The sequence below is a fragment of the Myotis daubentonii genome, chromosome 9, assembly GCF_963259705.1.
Source record: "Myotis daubentonii chromosome 9, mMyoDau2.1, whole genome shotgun sequence".
Lineage (NCBI taxonomy): Eukaryota > Metazoa > Chordata > Mammalia > Chiroptera > Vespertilionidae > Myotis > Myotis daubentonii.
The window spans coordinates 50,894,481-50,917,198 of NC_081848.1; the positions used below are offsets into that span (position 1 = coordinate 50,894,481).

General features: G+C 51.8%; 1 protein-coding gene across 10 annotated transcripts in view; it reads left to right on the forward strand.

The window, feature by feature from the left end:
* Positions 1-22,718, forward strand: part of MICAL2 (microtubule associated monooxygenase, calponin and LIM domain containing 2) — a 204,388-nt gene that overhangs the window by 86,707 nt on the left and 94,963 nt on the right. For all 10 annotated transcript variants that reach the window (XR_009454435.1, XM_059708911.1, XM_059708912.1 and 7 more), the window contains exons 4-15: positions 1,172-1,379; positions 5,007-5,123; positions 6,486-6,587; positions 8,280-8,435; positions 11,084-11,184; positions 15,846-16,103; positions 17,303-17,418; positions 18,203-18,329; positions 18,934-19,024; positions 20,044-20,191; positions 21,189-21,388; positions 21,779-21,885. Coding sequence is in view for 9 of the 10 variants with exons in the window: in XM_059708911.1 (XP_059564894.1) it covers positions 1,172-1,379; positions 5,007-5,123; positions 6,486-6,587; positions 8,280-8,435; positions 11,084-11,184; positions 15,846-16,103; positions 17,303-17,418; positions 18,203-18,329; positions 18,934-19,024; positions 20,044-20,191; positions 21,189-21,388; positions 21,779-21,885 (1,731 nt within the window). In the remaining variant the exon portion in view is untranslated. The remainder of the gene's footprint in view (positions 1-1,171; positions 1,380-5,006; positions 5,124-6,485; positions 6,588-8,279; positions 8,436-11,083; positions 11,185-15,845; positions 16,104-17,302; positions 17,419-18,202; positions 18,330-18,933; positions 19,025-20,043; positions 20,192-21,188; positions 21,389-21,778; positions 21,886-22,718) is intronic.

Here is a 22,718-nt window from a genome sequence, read left to right on the forward strand (position 1 = left end):
TCTCCCCCCACTTAATATCATGTTTTCAAGGCTCATTCATATATCAGCACTTCATTCCTTTTCATAGCTGAATAGTACTCTATGGTGAGGCTATCCCACATTTTGTTATGCATCAGCAAATGGACACGTGGGTTGTTTGGGCTGTTATGACTAATGCTGCTATGAACATTCGTGTACAAGTCTTTGTGTGGGCATATGTTTTAATTTCTCTTCAGTACAAACCTAGAAGCAGAGTGGTCGGCTCATGTGGTAACTCTGTGTCTAACTCTGTGAGCAAAGGCCTAACTGTTCCAAAGCACCCGCACCTTTGTACGTTCCCGCCAGCAGTGCGAGGGCTCCCCTCCCCCCAGCTCCTTGCCAACACTTGTTGTTGTCTGTCTTCTTGGTTACAGCCATCCCAGCGGGTCTAAAGGGACATCTCAGAGTGGCTTTGACTTGCATTTCCTTGATGGCTAATGATGTGGAGCATCTTTTCCTGTGCTTACCGGCCATTCATATATCTTCTTAAAGAAATGTCTATTCAGATGGTCTTCCCGTTGGTTAACTGGGTTATTGGTCTTTTTATTGTTGAGCTGTAAAATTCTTTATGATAATAATTCCTTATCAGATATATGATTTGCAGATACTTTTTCCCACCTGTGGGTCATCTTTTCACTTTCTTCATAGTAGCCTTTAAAGCACAGAAGTTTTTAATTTTGATGAAGTTCAATTTATCTCTTTCTTCCATTGTTGTTTGTGCTCCTGGTATCACATCTAAGAAACCATTGCCTAAGCAAGGTCACAAAGATGTGCCATCAGCTTTTAAGAAACCATCTTAGTTTTAACAACCCTACAAGGAGAGGGTAGCAGACCCATGTCACCGAAGAAGAAACTAAGAAATCAAATGCCAGAGCTGGGACGAAAGCCCAGTTCAGTCTGACTCTGAACCTCACGTATATCTAACCATGCCTCCCCCCAGGTCCCTTTACCTCTGCGTCCCTCACTGGGCTTGGCACAGTGCCTGGTGCACAGCAGGCCCACGGGTGGTAAACATTGGATGGATGAATGGCAGGTCCTGACAGGCGCTTGTTTTGTCTGCACTTGCTGCTCGATTTGGGTGGATGGGGTTTGCTGCTGACCGTCGGTTTGTGTCTACGATGCTGAGTGTCTCTCTCCGCTCTCACCTCTGCAGTGTCTCATCGTTGGGGGAGGACCATGCGGTTTGCGCACGGCCATTGAACTTGCCTACCTGGGGGCCAAAGTGGTCGTGGTGGAGAAGAGGGACACCTTCTCCCGGAACAACGTACTGCACCTCTGGCCTTTCACCATCCATGACCTGCGGGGCCTGGGAGCCAAGAAGTTCTATGGGAAGTTCTGTGCTGGCTCCATCGACCACATCAGTGAGTGGCGCCAGTGGTGGCACCCCAGGAGGAGAGGGGGCTGACCTGGGGCACATCTCTGCACATTGAGGAGTCCCCAGAATGTTCCATCATGCAAGTCCCTGGGAGCTCCACACATCCAACAGGCAGATATTTAGTGAAGGACCGGCTCTGTGCCATGGGCCAGGCCCTATGCTTGGCCCCCTAGGCTCTGAGCACCATGAGGTCAAGGACTATGGCATGTCTTGTTCACCAGAGTATCTCCAGAGCATAAAAGAGTGCTTGACACATAGTAGGTGCTCAATAAACTTCTGCTGAGTGAATGAATGGAATATGGAAAACCGAGGCAGAGGTACATAGCATACTCTGCCCCGAGAGAGCTCACCGAGGTTTTGTCAGCAATGAAATGTGCTTTAATAGAGGAGTCAGACTTGCTAGAGGAGTTCGGAAGAGGGAGCCACACAAAGCCATTAAATGGGCCAGGTTGTCGAGGGCCTTTTGGGCAAGAAGTATTGCCGGTTCTGGGGAACCCTGGCAGCTTTTAGGGCAGAGGAATGTCACCACTCCTCATACCAAGTTTTATTGCACTTTAACGAGAAGACATCATGATGATGTTCATTCAGGAAAGGAGGGGGGAAGAGGGGACATGGGTTTCGAGGCCTGGGCCATCCCTGAATGCTTAGGTAGGGCGAGGTGGGAACTGAGGCCCTTCTGCCCAGATGTTACTCATGCCTGGGTCTCGTGGGGCAAGATCTGTGCAGACGCACATTGGGAGAGCAGCTTCCCTCCTCCCATAAAGGAAGGAAGTCTTTGGCCATTTTATATCTAGTCACTCATAAACGTTAGGGGGTTCATATTATGGGGAGAGTTCAAGGTTTGAACAGATTTGGCTCCAAAATCTGTCTTGCCCAGTTTTCCTGTGTGACTTGGGTGAAATTCCTTACCTTCTTCAAGCCCCAGTTTTGTCTCTCATAAATGTGATTAATGCCTGCCTACCAGGATTGCTGAGGACTAAATAAGGTCAAGTTTGTAATGTGCTTATCATTGTACTGGTGCATAGTAGGTATTCAGGAAATGCTTAACATCTAATGATGTGCAGGGAGCAAGAAGCAGCCAGGGTCCCCAAGTTTCAAAATTCAGAATTCAAAACATGGGTGGGAGGAGAATCCTGAAATCTATGTTTTTATGAGGACAAGAACTGATGGGAAATGGCTATGGGATTCAAACGGGAATGCCTGGAGAGAATTATCAGCTACGTGGGGTGTAATTTAGTCAGATGCAGGAGAACTTACCAGATGCGGCCCCGGAGTTTATTCCCGCTCTGAGATGAGAAAGTTCCATGAGTCCATTGGAAAGTAATTTGGATTTGCCCAGAAAGTTGCAGTGTCAGCTTTCAGGGTATTCCCTACCACCCATTGAAAGAATGTATGTTGGTTTCCACTTTACAACAACAGCATTGAGCACCGCTTTCTCATCAGATCTTCTCGAGAGGCAGGCCTCGGAGGGCCCCAGGGCTGTCGGGCTGCCTTCTGGGCCAGCGGCCCCTCTCTGCTCCCAATTAACTCCTAGTCCTTGGGAATATCCCAGTGTGCAGGAGCACTGGCAGGACCGTGGAACTGAGACTCAGAGTGATCATTGTCAAGGGCAGCCCCAGTGCCTGTGAGAAGAGAGGCAGGTATAATTTATTGAGCACCTACTGTGTGCTGGAAACATATAGCCTACCATAAGGAAAGGCCCGGCCTGTTTCCAGGCCCAGCTGATCGGCTTCCTTGCAGACGGACCATGGTCTCCAGCCCCAGCTGTGTTCTGGACCTCAGCAATGTGCAGCTGTTCTCAACTTGTCCTGTGTCAGCATCTTCCTCCAGTTCCCACAGTGGCTGTTCCAAACCTCCACCACAGCCTCCTCATTCTTAGCAGCTGGCCTCCCTCCCATGCTCTGGGAAAGAGAAGCCACCAGCAGGCACTTCCCATTCCAGCTCCCTCTCCTTCCTCCTCTACCCATGTACCTACTCCTTCTTTTCAACCGAATGTCAGAGGCAGAGCTGACCACCTCCTCTCCACACTGGTCCCTCTTGATTCCTTCTCCCCTTTTCACCTGCTCCATCACTTAGTCTTCCCGCTTCTCACCTCATACTGCCCCTCCTCGGTCCTTTGTTACTGCCCGTTACTTTTCTTTACTTGCAAGTATTTATTCTACAAAGAGATGTAGACTTTGTCTGTACTTTCCATTCATGCCTCCTTGCATTCTAGTCTGATTTCTTCCCAACCACTAAGCTCATGAGATTTTCACCAAGGTCTCCAGAAGCTTCCTATCTCCCAAGTGCCCTGGCCTCCAAAAGTCTTCATATTCCTTCATCTCTCCGTGGGATGTGGTATTCTCAGTCTCTCCTCCTCTCTAGGCTTTCAGGACTGCAGCTCTGCCCCCAACCGCCATGCCCTGCCCCATTCTGTGTACCTGTGTTTCCCCCATTAGAGGGCGTGTGTCCTATCTCCTGGACCTAGCATGGCACCTGGCTCATTGTAGATGTTCAGTAAATGCTAAATGAGCAAAGCCCACGAAATAGAGAGGGACCCACAGAGAGCTTAAAACTGCACTCTACAGAAATATATTGGAAGCAACCGTGTTTGTGCTGAATAGTAGGGGACAAAGTAGAGAAACAGGGTGCCACATATTGGGGGTTTCAGATAAGAAGTCGAGAACATAAGTCCAGCTTTGTTTGTTTGTTTGTTTGTTAATTCTCTCCCCAGGATATTTTTCCCATTGATTTTTCAGAGAGAGTGGAAGAGAGGAGGGGGAGAGAGAGCGAGCGAGAGAGAAACATCGTTGGTGAGAGAGACACATTGATTGGTTGCCTCTTGCACACACCCTGACTGGAGCTAGGGATTAAACCTGCAACCCATGAACATGCCCTTGACCAGGAATCGAACTTGTGACCCTTTGATGCACAGGCCGATAGTCTAACCACTGAGCACACTGGCCAGGGTATGAGCCCAGCTTTGTGGAGAGAATTCCCCACCTCACTCCTTACCCTGGATGGCTAGGAGCTTAGGTTTAGGTTCCTAAAGAATGAGCCAGTTGATGGCTGATTTTACTTGTGGCCTTTTATTCTCTCTCTCTCTCTCTCTCTCTCTCTCTCTCTCTCTCCCTCTCCCTCTCCCTCTCCCTCTCCCTCTCCCTCTCCCTCTCCCTCTCCCTCTCCCTCTCCCTCTCCCTCTCCCTCTCTCTCCCCACTGTTTTTTCATCTTTATCTTACTAAACCCAGAGCCCAGCTGAGGACGGAGGCAGGAAAGAGAGCCTCCATCATTACAGCATGATCTGACAGCTAGAGCACAGTCTTAGAATCTAACAGAGCTGGGTCCACATTCTAGTTTGACTTCTATGTGACCCTGAGTGAGCAAGTCACTTAGCCTCGTTAACCCTCAATTTCTCATTGATAAGATGAGAATAATTATCCCGAAGGGGCACTGTAAGGGTTAAATGAGAAGACATAGAGTACTTGACACATAATTAGTGCCCAGTAATGATCATTATTGATACATTGCTATACTCAGAGATTACTGAGCAGTGATTATATAATATTCTATACAAAAGAGGCATCCAGGCATTGCTTCTGACAGCTGGTCTCTCTTTCCCTTCCTTTCTGACAGGTATTCGTCAGTTACAGCTCATCCTATTCAAGGTGGCCCTGATTTTGGGAGTTGAAATCCATGTGAATGTGGAGTTTGTGAAGGTTCTGGAGCCTCCCGAAGATCAAGAAAACCACAGTACAGTATAACTTTCCTCTCCTGTCGGGAAATGAGACATTACAAAATGGAAATTACATTTGCAGCTCTCAATAATTTGACAGTTATTCTTATTCGGAGCTGTTTGACATAATTTCATCAGTGGCTATTTTACCTTTTTTGACCATTGCTATCACTTTAGGTTTGCTCTTCAGCTCGCAGGGGATATAGTATTAAGCCACAAAACCTGTAATTTGATTATCCTGCCACTAGGAGGTGCCACTTTGACAAAGGAAGTCCAATCAGGAGTAGGCTAGAAGATAGATTTGGTTCTCTGATCAAGTTCATTCACATGTTCTTCAAGCTGTTTGTGTACACACAGATATGAGGATACACTTGATGTCCCTGCATGGTAGTATTAAAGTCCAGTAAAGAATGTGAAGTTTCTAGAGCAAGTATGAAATACATGTTCAAAATATTATTTGGTATATAATATTTTTAAGCTTTATTGAAGTATAATTTACAAATCATAAAATTCACCCATTGTAGTTATGTATTGTTTAGCAACCCCTCCTTTTTTAGGATTTGTATGTAAATTCTGATGCTGTATGTACACTAGATCAGAGAGTTTGTTCATGACCCTTTGCATCGTCCTTATTATCAAAATCTTCTCCTGCCTGGGCAGGGCTTTCAGTTTTGAGCCAGATCATGTCAGAAACCTCACAGTTTCACACATGGCTACAACTCTGATTTCCCCTGTCTTAGCCGGAATATTGAGAACTTAGGGGAGGTGTTATTTGGCTTTTGTTGCTGGGCATCCATTAAACTCTGAGACCCATGTGCTGTTCATCTTCCCCAGACCTCCCATGGATATTAAATTCTGATTATGGGTAGCCATCAAGGTTTCACTTGAATATGGTTTCATAAAAGACTGTGTGCTGCACAATGGAACCTTTGAGCATAATGAAGTAGGAAGTCAAACTGGTTTCATTACACCCTACACATCCTTTTGGGTCTCTTTCGCAACGGAAGGGCCCTGAGGAACCTGGGGACTACGAAGAGAACATGGGAGAATCTGTTGAAAAATATCAGGTCCAAGTGAGACTGGTTTGAGAATCATTGAGGATAGACTCCCAGCCTTTACCTATAGAAACCAGTAAAACCAGGCATAGAGTTGGCCCTGCTGGTTAACTTCATCTTGGACTGAACTGACACTAAAGCCAGAAGGACTCCAGATTCCAGTGTGAATCTGGACAGCGCTGGGTCTTTCCTGTGGAGGCTCTGTCTGGGGCGCCTACACCAGGTAGCATTGTCCCTTTCTCATGGCCAACACAGAGGGGGTATAATCACTCTCTCTTCCCACCACCCTCTGTGCCAACTCATCTCCTTTTTCTGTCCTTGTAGAAATTGGCTGGCGGGCAGAATTTCTCCCTGCCGACCACTCCCTGTCGGAGTTCGAGTTCGATGTCATCATCGGTGCCGATGGCCGCAGGAACACACTGGAAGGTGAAGACTCTTCTTTTTGGCACCAAGGATGGGGAGACAAGTGAGAGGGGGTGTATCCAGAAGAGGGTGGAGAAGAGGGGGTGAGGTGACAGGTGCCAAAGCTGGAGAGGGTCTTGATAGAAGGGCAGACCACCCCGTCATGCCTGAGGTGAGTGTCTAGATAGCAGCCATTTAATTCTCTCTGAACCTTGGTTTTTCCAACTGTAAAATGTGGAAAATCAAACCCCGTTAGAGCATCGTTATAAGGGCTAGGGAAGGACTCCTATGTACAAATGCTTTGTGAAGGTTAAATGCCATGAAAATTAAAAGAAAAAAATCAACCCCACTTTATTGAGCACCTGCCAACATTCAAGCCGTGGTGCTAAGCACTTTCCTACTTACTTCATCTCAGAAAAGCATTTGTATATCATTAATGGCATCAGTTTGCTGTGGAGGATAATACTCCAGAAGAGGAGCCCTGCTAGTCTCATGACTTTTAAGCACATTCAGTGCTGGGCAGGAAGATGAGTTTTGCCCAAACTGTCAGGGTGCAAAACTGCTTCTCTGAGTTGTAAACTTGGGAGCACATGTTTTCTTGGGTTAGGACCTGGTTAGGTTGAGAGAGGAGCCGCATTGCCAGGGAATGCCTTCAGGCACCTCCACCCCGGCCCCAAGACTAATTGGTACACAGGTTGTACTCACTGGCACTAACTGTACTAGTTTGAGACCAGGGGTTGTGGGTGAATCTTCCCATGTGGCATCTCTTTGACGAGCACAGGTCTGCTTTTCGAGCTTGCCCGGCTCAAGGGCTGCAGACAGAGACGTCTGACTGCGGAGGCACCTTCTCTGAGGATGGAACACACTCCCCAACATAGGGCTCATCCGAGAGAATTCAGGATGTGAGGTTGGCCCGCCGAGGCCCTTCCCACCTGCTGTGGGAACAGTGCTGTTCCTCTCTCTCCACCTCATACCTGTTCCCCTGCAATCAATAACCAATATCTGACAAAGAATTTTTAAGCTGCCAACCTGGATATTGTGCTGTTAGAGTTTATGATGGTGTGAGGAAACTCAGTTTGAATATTTGAAAATTCGGGATCCATGCTCAGCTTGTGTGTAGTTTGGCATTTTGTGAACATGACGGGTGGGCTGGGGAGGACGAGCCATTTGAGCAACTTGGGACCAAGAAGGTAGGCCAGTGCAGAGTCTCTGAATCAGCACTATTAACATTTTGGACAGATAATTCTTCATCATGGGGACATCCCTGGCCTCTACCCACTTGACACCAAGCGGTACCCCCAGTTGTGGCAACCAGAAATGTCTCAACACTTTGCCAAATGCCCTCTGGGGGGGACAAAAATCACCCCCCATTAAGAAATATTAGACTGGAGAAACATGGCCATTTCTGACCATTTTTGACAAAGTTCTAATGAAGAATGACTCAAAGGAGTGGGTATGCAGTAGAAACCCAAGAGTTTTAGTCAAAGGGATTTTTGACAGAGAAGTTTGGGAATCAGCGTGAGGCTTGATGATATGGTGAGGGGATGTGAGGGCCTTCCCTCAGGTGGCTGAAGACAAAGGTCCTGTCCAGCGAGTCTGCTGGGACCGTGAGTTTCGCTGACCGATGGACGTCGGAGAGCAGCTTTCTCAGTCATCTTCTCCAGCTTTCACACCAAGTCCAGAAGAAAGACCCACTCCTTCTCTTTCCCTCCGCAGGCTTCAGGAGGAAAGAGTTCCGTGGGAAGTTGGCTATCGCAATCACCGCCAACTTCATAAACAGAAACAGCACTGCCGAGGCCAAGGTGGAGGAGATCAGTGGCGTGGCCTTCATCTTCAATCAGAAGTTCTTCCAGGACCTTAAGGAAGAAACAGGTGAGACTGTCACCTTTCTCCAAACCAGGCCACCGTCACTTCCCCGAGGAGCTGCTTCCTTCCCCAGCTCTGGGGACTGGGATACTCACTCCGATGGAGTGGAAGCAGGGATTTCTCCTTAATAACGGGCAGGATTCCTTCCGGGACAAGAGGGATTCTTGAGGGAAAGTTCTAGATGTTGTATGTGACTATAGATACCTACTTATTTACTCAGGAAACGTTTACAGAATGCCCGTTATGTCCTGGGATTCAGTATTGTGGGATATAAAGCCAAGGCTGACACGATCCCCACCCGACGCAGCTCCTGTCCAGGGAGGGACCCCGCGTTAGCCCTCCTAATGCAGCCCAGTCGGGCTGTGCGGAGATCAGCGTGAGGTTCAGGGAGCGCTCTGAGTGGGGAGCCAGTCACCTGGGGGTGGTCCCTGCAGAAGCCCAGGTGCTTTTGTGCAGTGTGCCAGCTGCCCTTCCTCCCAGGGGCCCAGGGATGCTTAGGGAGCTGGACACTCAGCCAGGTCCTGGAGGAACGTATTCGTTTATTTACTTGACAAATATGCATTGAATGCCTACGAGGTGCCAGACGGTGTTCAAGGGTGTGAGACAGAGAAGTGGGCCAAACCAAACCCACTCCTGGAGCATCGCGGGAGACTCAGTAAACAAATGACGCCGCAGGTGGTCTGTAAGGGGGTGGGGGGGAGTGAGGCACAAAACGCCCGCCCCCAATTAAGACATTTCCAGATTTTTTTTCCTTATTAACCTAATTTAAAGATCTCTCTCTCCTTGAAAAGGGAGTGTGACGACAATGGTAAATCTTTACACTAAAAATACTAGTAAATCATCCACACCCAGCACCCCCTGGCCCGGGATGCTCCTCATTTTCAATGCTTCTTCTCAGTGACTTTCCACCTGCATCCCTACCTTTTCCATGGACCTAGCTCCCCTGATAGTGCCAATACTCTTTGTTATTCTGCTTTTCTCATTCAGCCTCACACGTTAAATACTGTCCCTGTGGCCGCCTAGTCGTCCTGATGGCAGCTTTGGCAGAATAGCTCATTCAGTGGATGTATTGTCACTGCTTAATTGTTTACTCCATGGGGTGGCAAGCTGGCCGGCCACATGTTTCTGTCTTGCCTTTGAGCAAAGCATCATTTAAATATCTTTCAATGGCTGAAGCAAAATCAAAGGGAAACTATTTTTGAGAAAAATTGAAAGTTATATGAAATTCAAGTTTCAATGTCTAAAAATAAAGGTCTATGGGACCCAGCCCCCCACCCCATGTGGTTACCTCGTTGCCGGTGCTGCTCCACCAGGAAGGGCTGGACACAGACTGGAGGGCCCACAAGGTCTAAAGTGTTTACTCTCTGGCTCTTCACAGAAAAAGCCTGCTGACTTCTGATTTAGACCTTTCAGTGACTCACTGTCACAGCTAAAACTGCTTCTGTGGGATTGTTTTGTTAAGCCAGTTTTCTAGGAACGGGGTTTGTTACTGAGCCAGACTCAACCTCCCCTGACCCCGTGATGTGTGCCTACTGCATGACCCTCTGAAGTTCAGCACGGTTGCATTATTTTATTTAAAAAAAAAAAAAAAAGGATTTCCTTCCCGCAGATTATGTCCCTTTGAATGATTTAAGAATTCTCCAACCCTCCCTTCCCCTCAAAACCCAGGAAAATAAATACTTAAATAAACCACCAACTATGAATTCTGACAGGACACGGGGTGTGTTTTTCCTCAGGTCTGAACGAGCTTCCTTTAAACTCTGCTGTGGTCGTCACCTTTGGCCATTGTTTCACGTCTCTGCCCCTCGCACACTGATAGCGCTGAGTTTCCTCTGATTCTCCGGGGGCCCTCTGCCTTCACGGCTGTTTCCTATTTAGCAGTAATAACGGGGTTCCTATGGTTACCCAGCACGCCTCTGTGTCAACTGCGGATAATTGCCATGCGTCTGCTCCCCTCTGTCCCTTGGAGGAAGCCACGCCAGTGCTTCTCAAAGGTGAATCCAGCCGCCCCCAGGGCTTCTGATTCCGCAGGCCGGGCGGTGCCCTGGTCATGGGCGTTTCTAATACGTTATTGGAGGCTCCTGGCTGGGGTCCCCACTTTGAGAAGCACTGAGCTAAGCTATCCCCTCATTTGCCTTAAACGCAGAAACCTAGTCTATAAAGCAGCGGTTCTCAACCTGTGGGTCACGACCCCTTTGGCGGTCAAATGACCCTTTCACAGGGGTCGCCTAAGACCATCCTGCATATCAGATATTTACATTACGATTCATAACAGTAGCAACATTACAGTTATGAAGTAGCAATGAAAATAATTTTATGGTTGGGTCACAACATGAGGAACTGTATTTAAAGGGCCAGAAGGTTGAGAACCACTGCTATAAAGCGTCTATGCAATGGGTGGAAAGTGAAAAAAAGATACAACCCGGCCCTCTCACCTGAGTTGCTCCTACCGGGCACCTGGTTTTCACGCAGAGCCAGGAGATGGTGGAAGCCTCACTTAGCTGTGTTCGCTTGGGTAAATTCTGGCACTTGCCATGTCTTTAAAATGTATCTAGTGTGAACAGGCAGCAGGTAAATACGCAGGCAACACGGAGCTCCTGGCGCGCTGGGCACCGAGCACGCGGAACTGAGCGCACACTCGCTTCTCTTTTCAGGGATCGATCTGGAGAACATTGTTTACTACAAGGACTGCACCCACTATTTTGTCATGACTGCCAAGAAGCAGAGCCTGCTCGACAAAGGGGTCATCATCAACGTACGTCTCTCTGGGCTGTTACGTCCTGCCTTTCCCTTCGCGCCCGGGCTGGCAGCATCGGCCAGTGTAGGAGCAGCCATGGTCCTGCCAGGAACTGAACAAGGGAGAAGGGGGAGGGACCCCCACCACCACTTTCCTTCTCCTTGGTGTTGCTCGAACAGCCCACACCAATGAATGCGGAGGCGTTTCTGCAGAGAACTGGGGCGGGGGCGGGGGGAGGTTGGCAGGGGGGCTGAGTCCTTAACCCAGGTGTTAGTGTGGGTCTTTGCCCCCGAGAGATCACCTGAGTCTTCTTCTCCCCCACATCTCCTTCAGCCCTGCCCTCTTTTCTGGGAGAGCGCAGTCATTGCAGGCAGATGGGGGCTTCTTGTCCAAGTGTGACATGGAGATACTCTCACTGTGAACTTCATGCTGTAGCCTCCTTGTCACGGAAGGGGAAAAGCTCTTGTAGTAAAAAAGATGAACCCTGCCTGGTGTGGTTAAGTGGTTAGAGTGTCGGCCTGAGTACTGGAGGGTCACCAGTTCGATTCCCGGTTAAGGGCACATACCTGACTGCAGGTTCAATCCCCGCCCTCATGCGGAAGGCAACCAGTCGATGTGTCTCTCTCACATTGATGTTTCTCTCTCCCCCTTCTCCCTTCCACTCTCTCTAAAATCAATGGGAAAAATATCCTCACTCTGCAGATAAGGATTAAAACATTGAGTTGAGTCTTGGCTCTGCCACCTGTTAACTCAGGGCAGCGACTAGGCTGTCTAACCTTTCTGGATCTCAGTCTCCTCGTGTGCAGAGGAGGAGTAATAGTTTCTGTCTGAAAGGGTGGTTTGGAAGAACACCTTTAAAGATGTATGCAGAGCACCAGACACCGTGCATAGCACGCAGTGGATTGCAGCTTCCCTCCACACCTTTGGCACCTGCTTTTTTGTCCTGCTGGCTTCCTGGTGTCTGCTTCCCGCCTCCATGTTTTCCTGCCTAAACAGAGGGCAGGGCTGGGAGGAAGGAGCATAGAGTGGTGGGCCCTGGGCTGGACGCGGCTTTGGTCAGGTGTTCAATCTCTCCTGAGCCGCTGATCCTGCCGCTCCTACCACAGCCTGGAGGTAAGGATCTCAGTCCAGGGTCAGCCTGCTCTCCGCGCAGGCCTGCAGCCGAGCAGCATGGTGACCATTCACTGCCGCTTGTCAGGGAAGAATGTCCCTATCTTCTCGCCAGCCTGAGCTGGCAGCGGCCAGATGGCACTCATAACCCAGCCCTCCCCTGGGGCCAATGCCCCATGCAGGAGGGTGGGGACCTGGCAAACAGACGACCCCCAGGAGGCACTGGGATGACAGTCCACCTGGCCCAGCTGCTGGGAGGAGCCAGGGGGCCTTGCAGGGCAGGAGGTCACATTGCTCAGTGGTTGGATGAGAACCTAAGTTGCCGGAAAGGAGGTGTGAATGAGGCAGGGGGTTGAATGAAGTCAGCTGAGCACCTCTGGTGGGAGCAATGGCTCAACATGGGGTGCCCCCTGCTGCCCTGGGGGGAGGCAAGGCAGTCTCCCCTTCTTTCCTCTGCTCCCAAAGTTGCCACCTCTGTTGGGATGCCTGTGTCAGATAGTGAAGGACTATTTGGGCCAGGGGTGCAGGTGCAACGGGTACCTTTGGGAGGGAGGGGTGCCTGTGTCAGTCCATCCCTGGAGCAGTAGGCAAAGTGTGACTTGCGTTTCCTGGGTCCCTGGCTGAGCACTCCAGCCTCTGGACGCTGAGCTTCGCTCAGGTCACCCCAGGGCACTATTCCAGGCCACAGCATGTTGTTCATGGCAACTCGATTCCTTGGTGTCTGAGCCCCACCACCTCCCATCTCAGGCTCTCCATCGTGGCTCACTCTGGTCCCACATATCGTAACTATGGAGGAGCTGGGAGCAGACCCAAGCCCGTGCTTGTGCTCACCCAGGCCTTTCCTCCCCTTCAGAGACTCTGGGAGCATCTGAGGGACCTGTAAGTATAAGACACGGACTCTTACCTAGAAATTGGCTGGACATGGGAGAACTGGATACCCATTCAGTTCAGGAGAAGAATGTCCCTATCTTCTCGCCAGCCTGAGCTGGCAGCGGCCAGATGGCACTCATAACCCAGCCCTCCCCTGGGGCCAATGCCCCAAGCAGGAGGGTGGGGACCTGGCAAACAGACGACCCCTGGCCCCAGTCTCCAGGGTCTAGCTAAGCTCTAGAGTATTTGCATAAGCTGGGAGCCAAACCTTGTGTCCTGAGCCACTTGAATTAGCATTCATCTCTTGCTCCTGAAGGAATGGCAAGTCCTCCCTGCGTCCCTCTCCCCATGTGGGTCAGCATCCTCCTACAGGCACACAGGAGGTGCCGAGAACAGGCTCACTGAATGACTGATTGCCCTGCTTCCCCCTCTCTCCCTGCTCATCTCTGGGCTGCTTTCTACAGCTATTGAAGGGAGAGGAACGTTTCTCCTCGAGAAACCATGCCTCCTGGCTCCCAGCTGTGCCCACCTGGCTCTCCCCCGCAGGGAGGGGCCCACCCCCAGGACCCTGCCTCTGCTGGCCCTCCCACACACAGGCGAGGATTCTGGGATGCAGTGGGCTTGGTCTCACCATGACGGGAGCATGGTGGCCAGGTGTGCGAGGTGGATGCCCATCACAGCTGGTCTCCCGAGCCTGAGTCCACCCTCATTTGAAGCACTGGACAGGCCTTGCCCGGCCTTCTCTTTTGGCCTCCAGCCTCTTTCTAGCTCACCATTTAGGGTGACCATTCTTCCGTTTGTATTACCCACCTTTGCTCATTTTTGCTGCTTCCCTCTGCTGCCCCACCTATCTGTCTAGCATTCAGCCTCGCTTCAGTTCCCTAGGCCTGTGGAAAATGGGGCCCAATTTCATCCCCCTCTTTTTATCGGAATTTAGAACTACTTCCCCGTGCCTGCCCACTTTACCCAGAGCCTCAGTCCCACTTTTTTCTTTCTTGTCCTTGTTTCTACCCCCTCCCTAAAGTTCTCCTTCTGCCATCCACTCACTCACTCACCTGCGACCTCCTGCCCTGCAAGGCCCCTGGCTCCTCCCAGCAGCCCCGGGCCAGGGGGCTGTCATCCCAGTGCCCCCTGGGGGTCCGTCCTTTGCCAGGTCCTCCTGCTTGAGGCATTGGCCCAGACATTGCACGTTGTCACACCCACCCGTTGCCCGGTCCACCCCCAGGTGCTTGCAGCATGCCTTGGAGAGGGGGCTTTCTGAGACCTGTCTGTTGATGTTTCCCTGTCTCCTCTCCACTCCTGCAAGGGAAGGAAGTGACCATGTAAGTGTAGGAACAGGTCTGAGAAGGGAAATCAAATAGCTGGCGCTCCAGCCTGGACACCGTGACCTAACAAAGCGCTCTTGGGCCAAGGCCAACTGGGGGGACGTGGTGTGAATGTGGAAATATTAGAATTCCCGGGACAAGGTATTTGAAGGCGTGGCTTTGGGGAGAATGAGCCCTGTAGGTCACTCTGTTTGTAGATGAGACTGTGCCTTCTTTGTAAAAGCTCTTGCTGGTGCCTTGGGTGGGTCCAGGCTGCACTCCGCACAGGCTGCATTCTGTGTCATGGCTACTGAGGAAAGGAATTCCCACTCATTGAGCCCTTCCCACACGCCTGCATCAGGCTGGGGGTTCCACACGGTCTCATTCAGTCCTCACACGGCTCTGTGAACTGAGTTTGTTATCCCCATTGTATAAGTAAGAAAATGGAAAGTCAGAAGAGTTTACTAACTTACCCACATTTACTCCGTCGGTACACAGCAGAGGTGGGACTTAACCTGTTGCTTTCAATAACCCAAGGACTGTGTCGGTCTTATACACACTAGTCCCTGCCCCGCCTCCCCCAGGGATGTGCACCTTCTGTGTCGCCTTTTGGGAAAGATGGTCTTTTAGTTTCTTTAGCCACGGGATGAGCAGATTAGACTTGGGTCCCTCCAGAATGGGTATCCTGCAGGTCCCTCCAGAATGGGTATCCTGGTCCTATAGGCTCAGATTAGATTCTCTACCCGCTGGCAGGAAGTGTAGCAGTTAATACTGTGAGAGCAGGGCCCTGAGCGGCCTTCAGCCTGTCCAGAAAAGGGGAAACGAATTTTGGAGAGCAACTCTGAGTGATGGCAAACACCCATTTCTTTTCTGGTCTCGTTTGACCCCTAAACACATCTGGACCACATCAGCTTAGCTTAGTTCATTGTACACTCACTCTTTCTCACTCTTCTCTCTTTTAATTTCACTGAAGTAATCAGGAGAACCAGCCATATGAAAGATGCTGCTGTGTTTGCTGCAAGACCATTAGTATGTACAGTGTCCATTATGACACCGTGTTCTCTGTTGGAACCCCTACGTGAGACTGTTCTTTTGGAACTTAGTGCCAGGAAAAAATTACCTCCCCGAGGAATTTCAGTGCTGTTTTCTTTCTGATAAGGGGAGAACTGTGATATATCTCATTTCCCTTTTGCGTTGGATGCTTAATCACAACTCTGTTAACCCTCACAGCTGGCTGATTTGGTTCCTCTTTCTTCCCTTGGCCCTGATTTTCTTTGTCTGCTTTGACTAGTCTCCCTGTGCAGGCCCCTTCCAAGTCCTTCTGCGAGGGAGGGGGTGCCAGGCTTGGCCCTTGGAGGGGCAGGCGGCCGCACTGTGCTCCTGTTCTCCCCGCAGGACTACATCGACACGGAGATGCTGCTGTGCGCAGAGAACGTGAACCAGGACCACCTGCTCTCCTACGCCCGCGAGGCTGCGGACTTCGCCACCAACTACCAGCTGCCGTCCTTAGACTTCGCCATGAACCACTATGAGCAGCCCGATGTGGCGATGTTCGACTTCACCTGCATGTACGCCTCGGAGAACGCGGCCCTGGTGCGCGAGCGGCAGTCCCACCAGCTGCTCGTGGCCCTGGTGGGCGACAGCTTGCTTGAGGTACTGCCGGCATGGGGGGCCCCCTCACTCCTGCCTGAAGAGAGATCCCCCGTTTATGTTTGCCTGGCAGCCTCTGCTGTCACACAGCCAGGGAGGGCAGGCCCTCGGCCGGTCGGCAGGACTCCACCAAGCCCAGCATGGCCTCAGAGCCAGCCCTTCCACTAAATCCAGGGGAGCCCATGTGTCTGTATCGACCAGAGAGCTTTATCCTCCTCCTGGGGTGCTTCTGGGCTGGCCTCTTTGCTGAAGTACAAACTCAGGGGCCTGGTCTGGACTTCAGGGCATCCTTCTCAGAGCACGTGGACCCTCAGCTGGGCCAAGATCCCTTCCTCATGAGGGTGGGCCTTTGTGGCCTTGCAACATTGAGGTCATGTAGGATGCAAGAGAGGCATGTGGGCCCAAAGCCCCGGTTCTGTCCATGACCTCCCTGCTCAGAAGGCTTCCCAGAAAATCCGCAAATGCTAGGATCCTCAGGTTACATAAATGCTTTCAGAAGGGCTCTGTTTTCATCTGTAAGGGAACCACTACCCAAAATGTGTTTATGTATTTAACCCAAGGTGAGCATCAAATTCCCAACTGTGCTGTGGGTGTGCGTGGGACAGTCTGGTTAGAAGGGAGTTGGATGACTCACCCCTTGCTCACCGTGGTGTGTGGACTACAACCTATGCTCCTTGGTTAAGCACTCAGCACCTCACCCCACACCCACTTCTCAGTGATTACTCTGCTCCATAATCACCGCTGAACCCACACCACACGGACCCTTCCCCCGTCAGGCTCTGCCATTTCCAGCCACCGAGACTTTGCTCGCTGTCTCCCCCCATCCCCGCTGCTCCTGAATGGATTAAATCTGAATCCTATGCATCTTTTCAGTCAGCATAAATGCATCTTCTATGAAATATTCCCCATTTCCCTCCCCCAGCGTGGGAGTTTGCCTCTGCCTTTTTTGAGCCCCAAAGCGGTTTTGCTGTTCCTGTGTCCTAGGCCCCTTTACCTAGGGCTTGGGTTGCAGATATTTGTATTTGTGGTGAATCTTAGCGGCTGTCCAGTCACCTCTTCCCCCCACTCCCCCGCCCCAACACCCTCTACACCCTGCACCCCCAGAGCCTCGCCTGGGCCTGGCAATGGGAGAGTGCTGGATGGAACTGGATAGCAGGCTGGGAGTTGTTAGAATCACCCTAAATTTCCATTTTTCCTTGCAGCCCTTTTGGCCCATGGGCACAGGCTGTGCCCGCGGCTTCCTGGCGGCCTTTGACACGGCCTGGATGGTGAAGAGCTGGGACCAGGGCGCTCCTCCGCTGGAGCTGCTGGCTGAGAGGTGAGTGTGTGGGCCGGGCTCCCGGCTGGGGCAGGAAGGGAGCACAGCTGGCCGCTAGGTGGCACCTGGATGAAGCCTCGGTCCCCTTCCATCTGCCTTCCCACACGTAGCTTGATCATCGGGGTCCCCAAGGACACGTTCTCCATCACGATCTACCTCCTTCAGTGACTTTCTTTGGTTTCAGGACCATAGGTCCTCGATGCCAAAGAGAAATTTTCATCCGGGGTAGCCCTGAAGTTGGGGTTCCAGCACTGCTCAGTTGCCCGGGACCCGGAAGAGGTTTGGGGGAAATTGCCATGGAAGCGCTGAGTGCCCCACCCTGTTGGGGGCTGGTTCTCTGATCCCCCAGGAGAGCCTGGGCTTCCTCCCAGACCCCTGCAGTTGGCCACGTGGCTGTGACAGCTGGTGGCCTGGGAGCAGTAAGGACTGGTGGGTGGGGACTGGCCTTGGCTGGTCTTGGGTGTGGCGGCCTGTGGTCATGGGGGATAGGCCCCAGAGGCCGTGTGGCTGAGTGGCGGTTATAGCAAAACCACAGGTCCCTGTGCTGCCAGCTCTGCCTGGGGGAGGTGCCAGCTTTCCCACCTCCTGGGCTCCTTCCTGCCTCCTCTGCACCCCTTGAACCTCCCCCACTTTGCAGGTCTCAAGAACCACGCGGGTCAGGCTTTGCAGGGAAGGGTTATACAAACACATCTAAGAAGCCCTTGAGAGCCGGAGAGGGTGAGGGTGGCGACCAAAGCCTCAGGCTTCAAGAGCAATCCTGACCCCATGCCCTGCCTCCCTCCAGAGAAAGTCTTTACCGGCTGTTACCTCAAACAACTCCAGAGAACATCAACAAGAACTTTGAGCAGTACACGCTGGACCCGGGCACGCGGTACCCAAACCTCAACTCCCACTGTGTGCGGCCCCATCAGGTGAGTCCTTCCCGGGGATCTGAGCCCCCTGCACTGAGCGGTGGAAGGAGGGGTTACCTGACATCTCGGCACATCCCCGGGACCAAGGCCACCAAGCCTCTGGGCCCTACGGTGACTCTCGGGGAGTCACAAGAATAATGCGGAGTCAGCCCCTCTGTGGCCCACAGGAGAGAAGTAGAACACATGTAAGTGGACATCCACATTTGTACATATATTTACACCCGTTTGTCACCATGCACACCATGTTGCTAAGCATACCTCCCTCAATCTACTTGGTGAATTTGAGTCCTTTTCAGCATCATCCTAGAGTCCTCTTATTCTCTCCCATTGACTCAGAGCCTCTCAGTCAATAGCTCCAAGAGTGGCGTGCATTTTAAAAGTTAGCCTGTGACCTATATTTACACTGAGTGCTTCCACATCTGGGTGGATAATTGCGGCCCGTTGCTCTGTATCTCAGGTGGCCTGCGTCCCCTCGCTGAGGGTCCAGTGGGAGAGGAAAGGAGTGGCCGGTAGATACTAAGTCGAGAAGGTCAGGTGCCCAGGCCCTGAGACTGGAATGTGGGGGAAGACTGGTGGGCAGCTGCGTGTTCTCTCTTGCTTGTAGGTGAAGCATTTGTACATCACTAAGGAGCTGCACCACTCCCCCCTCAGGAGGCTGGGCTCCATGAGGAGATCCGTGGGCCTCTCCAGGAGGGGTAAGCCGCCCTCCCGGGTCCCCTGGGAGGGGCTTTGCAGGGAGGAGGCTGTCCGGGGGCACAGAGGACCTGGGTGACCTTGGCCAGGCTCCTCTCCTCTGCTCTTCAGTTTCCCCTTCTGTGACACCGGGACAGTGACGCCCTACGTTATAACCACCATCCAGGCTGCACGCGTGGCACAGTGAACTGTGGAATTACTTCCCTGGGACCTGCTCTTCTTCTCCCTTCATTTCCAGTCTGGGGTCTGCCTCCCCAGCTGGACAACAGGGTCCATGTGCTCCATTATTTTCTTGGTCGTCTAGGGCCTGGCACAGTGCTGGGGGGCAGGGATGATACAGGAATAACTCCCAGTACCCATCAGGCTTTGCTCAGGTCACCGTCCTGCTTAAAGGCCCCTCTGGCCTCCGGTCACCCGCCCAGACCTTGTGTCCTCCCAGCTTTTGGGCTCACTCAGCCTTACCAGCCAGCCCCTTCCCTCCAGCACCACGTGCCCCTCTGCTGCTGCCCGTCATCAGCCATGTTACACATGGGGACGGGTTTTCCTGGTCTTTCCATGGCGCAGTCCTTTCTGTCTTCCTGCGGCGCCTTCTTCTGTCTGATGAATTGCTAGACACTTTTTAAGAAGCAGCTCACATGTACCCTCTTTGTGCCTCTCTGTGGCGAGTCCCGGCCCTGGTAGACGCCGGGCAACCCCGCTCACATGCTCCCCGGCACCCTGCTTCTCCATCATTACAGCACCGCGTCATTGTCACCCGCATCCGTGTCTGTCTTCCCCACTGGACGAGATGCTGGCCGAGTCCACATCGTCCCGCCTCTGTGTTCCAGAGGGTCTTGGGGACCTGCTGTAGGAGAGCATGCGTCTTGCCCCAGCAGCCTGCCCTCCCGCCATGCTCTCCACAGGGCCCCTTGCCTTGGTGCAATTCCCCATGTTCCCAGCCATGGTGGCAGTCAGAGAGCGGTCCCCATGGGTCCCTGAGATTTCCCCAGAGCACCTCACTGTCTGTCTCCCGTTACTGCAGAGTCAGACATCCGGCCCAGCAAGCTCTTAACCTGGTGCCAGCAGCAGACCGAGGGCTACCAGCACGTCAACGTCACCGACCTGACCACGTCCTGGCGGAGTGGCCTGGCCCTGTGTGCCATCATCCACCGCTTCCGGCCTGAGCTGATGTGAGTCTGGGGCCCGGCTGGGCCTGCCAAGCTCCTCACTGCCCACGGGGACCCTGGAGACGAGGGGAACCAGGACTGTTCTGCTAGAGGCAGAATCTTCAGAACTTGGTTCACAATTTCTCTTCACATATTTTTGATTTGAGTTTTTCCTTAAGCTTGTTTTGTTTCCCCTTTGCACTGATGAATCTGCCCACAACTCCTTTGATCTGTGTTCCTAATATGTGACTCAGGCTCAGTGGTTACCCGTCTCCCGCCCCTCCATTTCCACACGTGGGAAAGTTGAGCATTCCCACCATGGAGCTCTACCCTTAGGCAGGAATGATGGGCAAGACCTAATTCTGGGGGGAAATGTGATGGTTTACAGCCAGAATAATTAGAGCTGAGACCCGAATTGACTAGCTGTGTACCATTGGGCAAGGCGCGTGCCTTCTCTGAGTTTGTTTCTTCATTTATAAGTTGGGAAACATGTCAGGTTCATTAGGGAGATTGAATTATGTGAGTGCCTCGTGATGCTGAAAACACAATGCATCGATTGAGGTTGTGTTTAAATCACTGTGTGCGGTGTAACCTCACGCCCACGAGCAAAGGCATCCAAAGGGCTGAAAGGAAACCTGCCAAGGCGTTATCAATCGGTACCTTTAGGACGTGAGGTTGCCTTGAGAAGGGGGGACTCTCACTTATCACTTTACAGGTTATAAATCACCTGATTCTTTTTTGACAAGATGCCCATGTTAGTTTCGTAGCGAAAAGAAAACAAACATAAGGAAACTATCTAAAGGCTAAGTAGCTCATGCATTTCCCAAAGTGGCGTACACCATCTTCTGACAGCCGTGACGTTCTCGTGGCCCAGATCTGGACAGTGCTAGCTTCTTGTGACTGAGCTTCCTGGGCAGCGGGGTCAGGGTGTGATTCAGGACCCGGGGCTGGGGTCACCGCTCCTTCACTCCCCCCACCTCTGCCTCCTCTCCCTGAGTTTCACCTCGTTTTGATTCTCTAGCAACTTTGACTCTCTGAACGAAGATGACGCTGTGGAGAACAACCAGCTGGCGTTTGACGTGGCCGAGCGAGAGTTTGGCATCCCCCCAGTGACCACGGGCAAAGAGATGGCATCAGCGCAAGAGCCCGACAAGCTCAGCATGGTCATGTACCTGTCCAAGTTCTACGAGCTCTTCCGGGGCACCCCGCTGAGGCCTGTGGGTAAGCACCTGCTTTGGACCACGCTTCGCTCTGCCCTTGAGCCAGCTCTGCCCTGGGCCGTCTCCGGCTGCTCTTCACCCTGGTGTCTTCTGTTCTGGGCTGACCCATGCCTTCCCTTTGGCTTTGAGGCCAAACAGGGGTGGGTCCCACACACCCAGACCCGTGTGTGTAAGTGGGTCTGTGTGTAGGTGATGCATGACGCCAGGGTTCTGGTCTGCCCCCGGCATTGGCGGTCTGTGGTGGGGCTGCACAGCCCCCTGCCCAGGCCATTCACATCTTTAGTTGGGGGGAGAAAATTATTTTGGAGGGACCTTATAGCAGTGACACCCCTGAACCCTTGGGTAGCTGTGGCAGGACCCAAATCTCAGCCATACTTTTACTTCCTAACAGACTCTTGGGGCAAAAACTACGGAGAAAATGATGACTTGGGCGTGGCCAAATCATCCCTTCCTCACAACTATCTCAACCTCACGTTTCCCAGGAAGAGGACTCCACGAGTAAGTCGAGGCTTGGCCTTCCTTTAACTGCTTTTTGCGCATGGATGGGGCTGGGGGTTGGAGAATGTCCTGCTCTTGGTCTGTGTCTGCTGATAAATCACACAGGAGACACGAGTAAAACTCAGTTTAGTAACTGAGTGTTTTGGAAGTTCCCCCGGCACTTCGCTGACTTAGAAGCAGTTACAGTAGTGGTTCTCAACCTGTGGGTCGCGACCCCTTTGGCGGTCGAACGACCCTTTCACAGGGGTCGCCTAAGACCATCCTGCATATCAGATATTTACATTACGATTCATAACAGTAGCAACATGACAGTCATGAAGTAGCAACGGAAATAATTTTATGGTTGGGTCACAACATGAGGAACTGTATTTAAAGGGCCAGAAGGATGAGAACCACTGGGTTACAGGAAGTTCCGGGTGGATCAGCGTGGCCTCCTCGGTGGGGAGGAGAGGCAGCGTCTCACTTTGTTGAGCAGTTTATTTCGATCAGGAGCACAGGGGCCATTGAGTGGCAGGGCGGTGAGGCTACAGTTACACATCCTGTTCTATTCATTTTTTTTTTTATTCATTCAACGAATGTCCGTTGGGCCCTACAGTATGCCCACATTAGGGCTGAACTTTTGGTTAGTTTTTGACGAGGGGAGGACATGGACAAAAATGACTACAATAGGCTCCTTGCCTTTGAAGAGCTCAGCACCCAACAAAGAGGTTCCCGAGTTTCCCTGACCTACGGCACCCTGCCTGTCTCAGTACTTTTTTAACGGTGCCCCTCGATCTAAAGAAGTTCCATTTATTCAGTAAAGTTCAAATATCTTATAAGGGCATTTTGCAAGG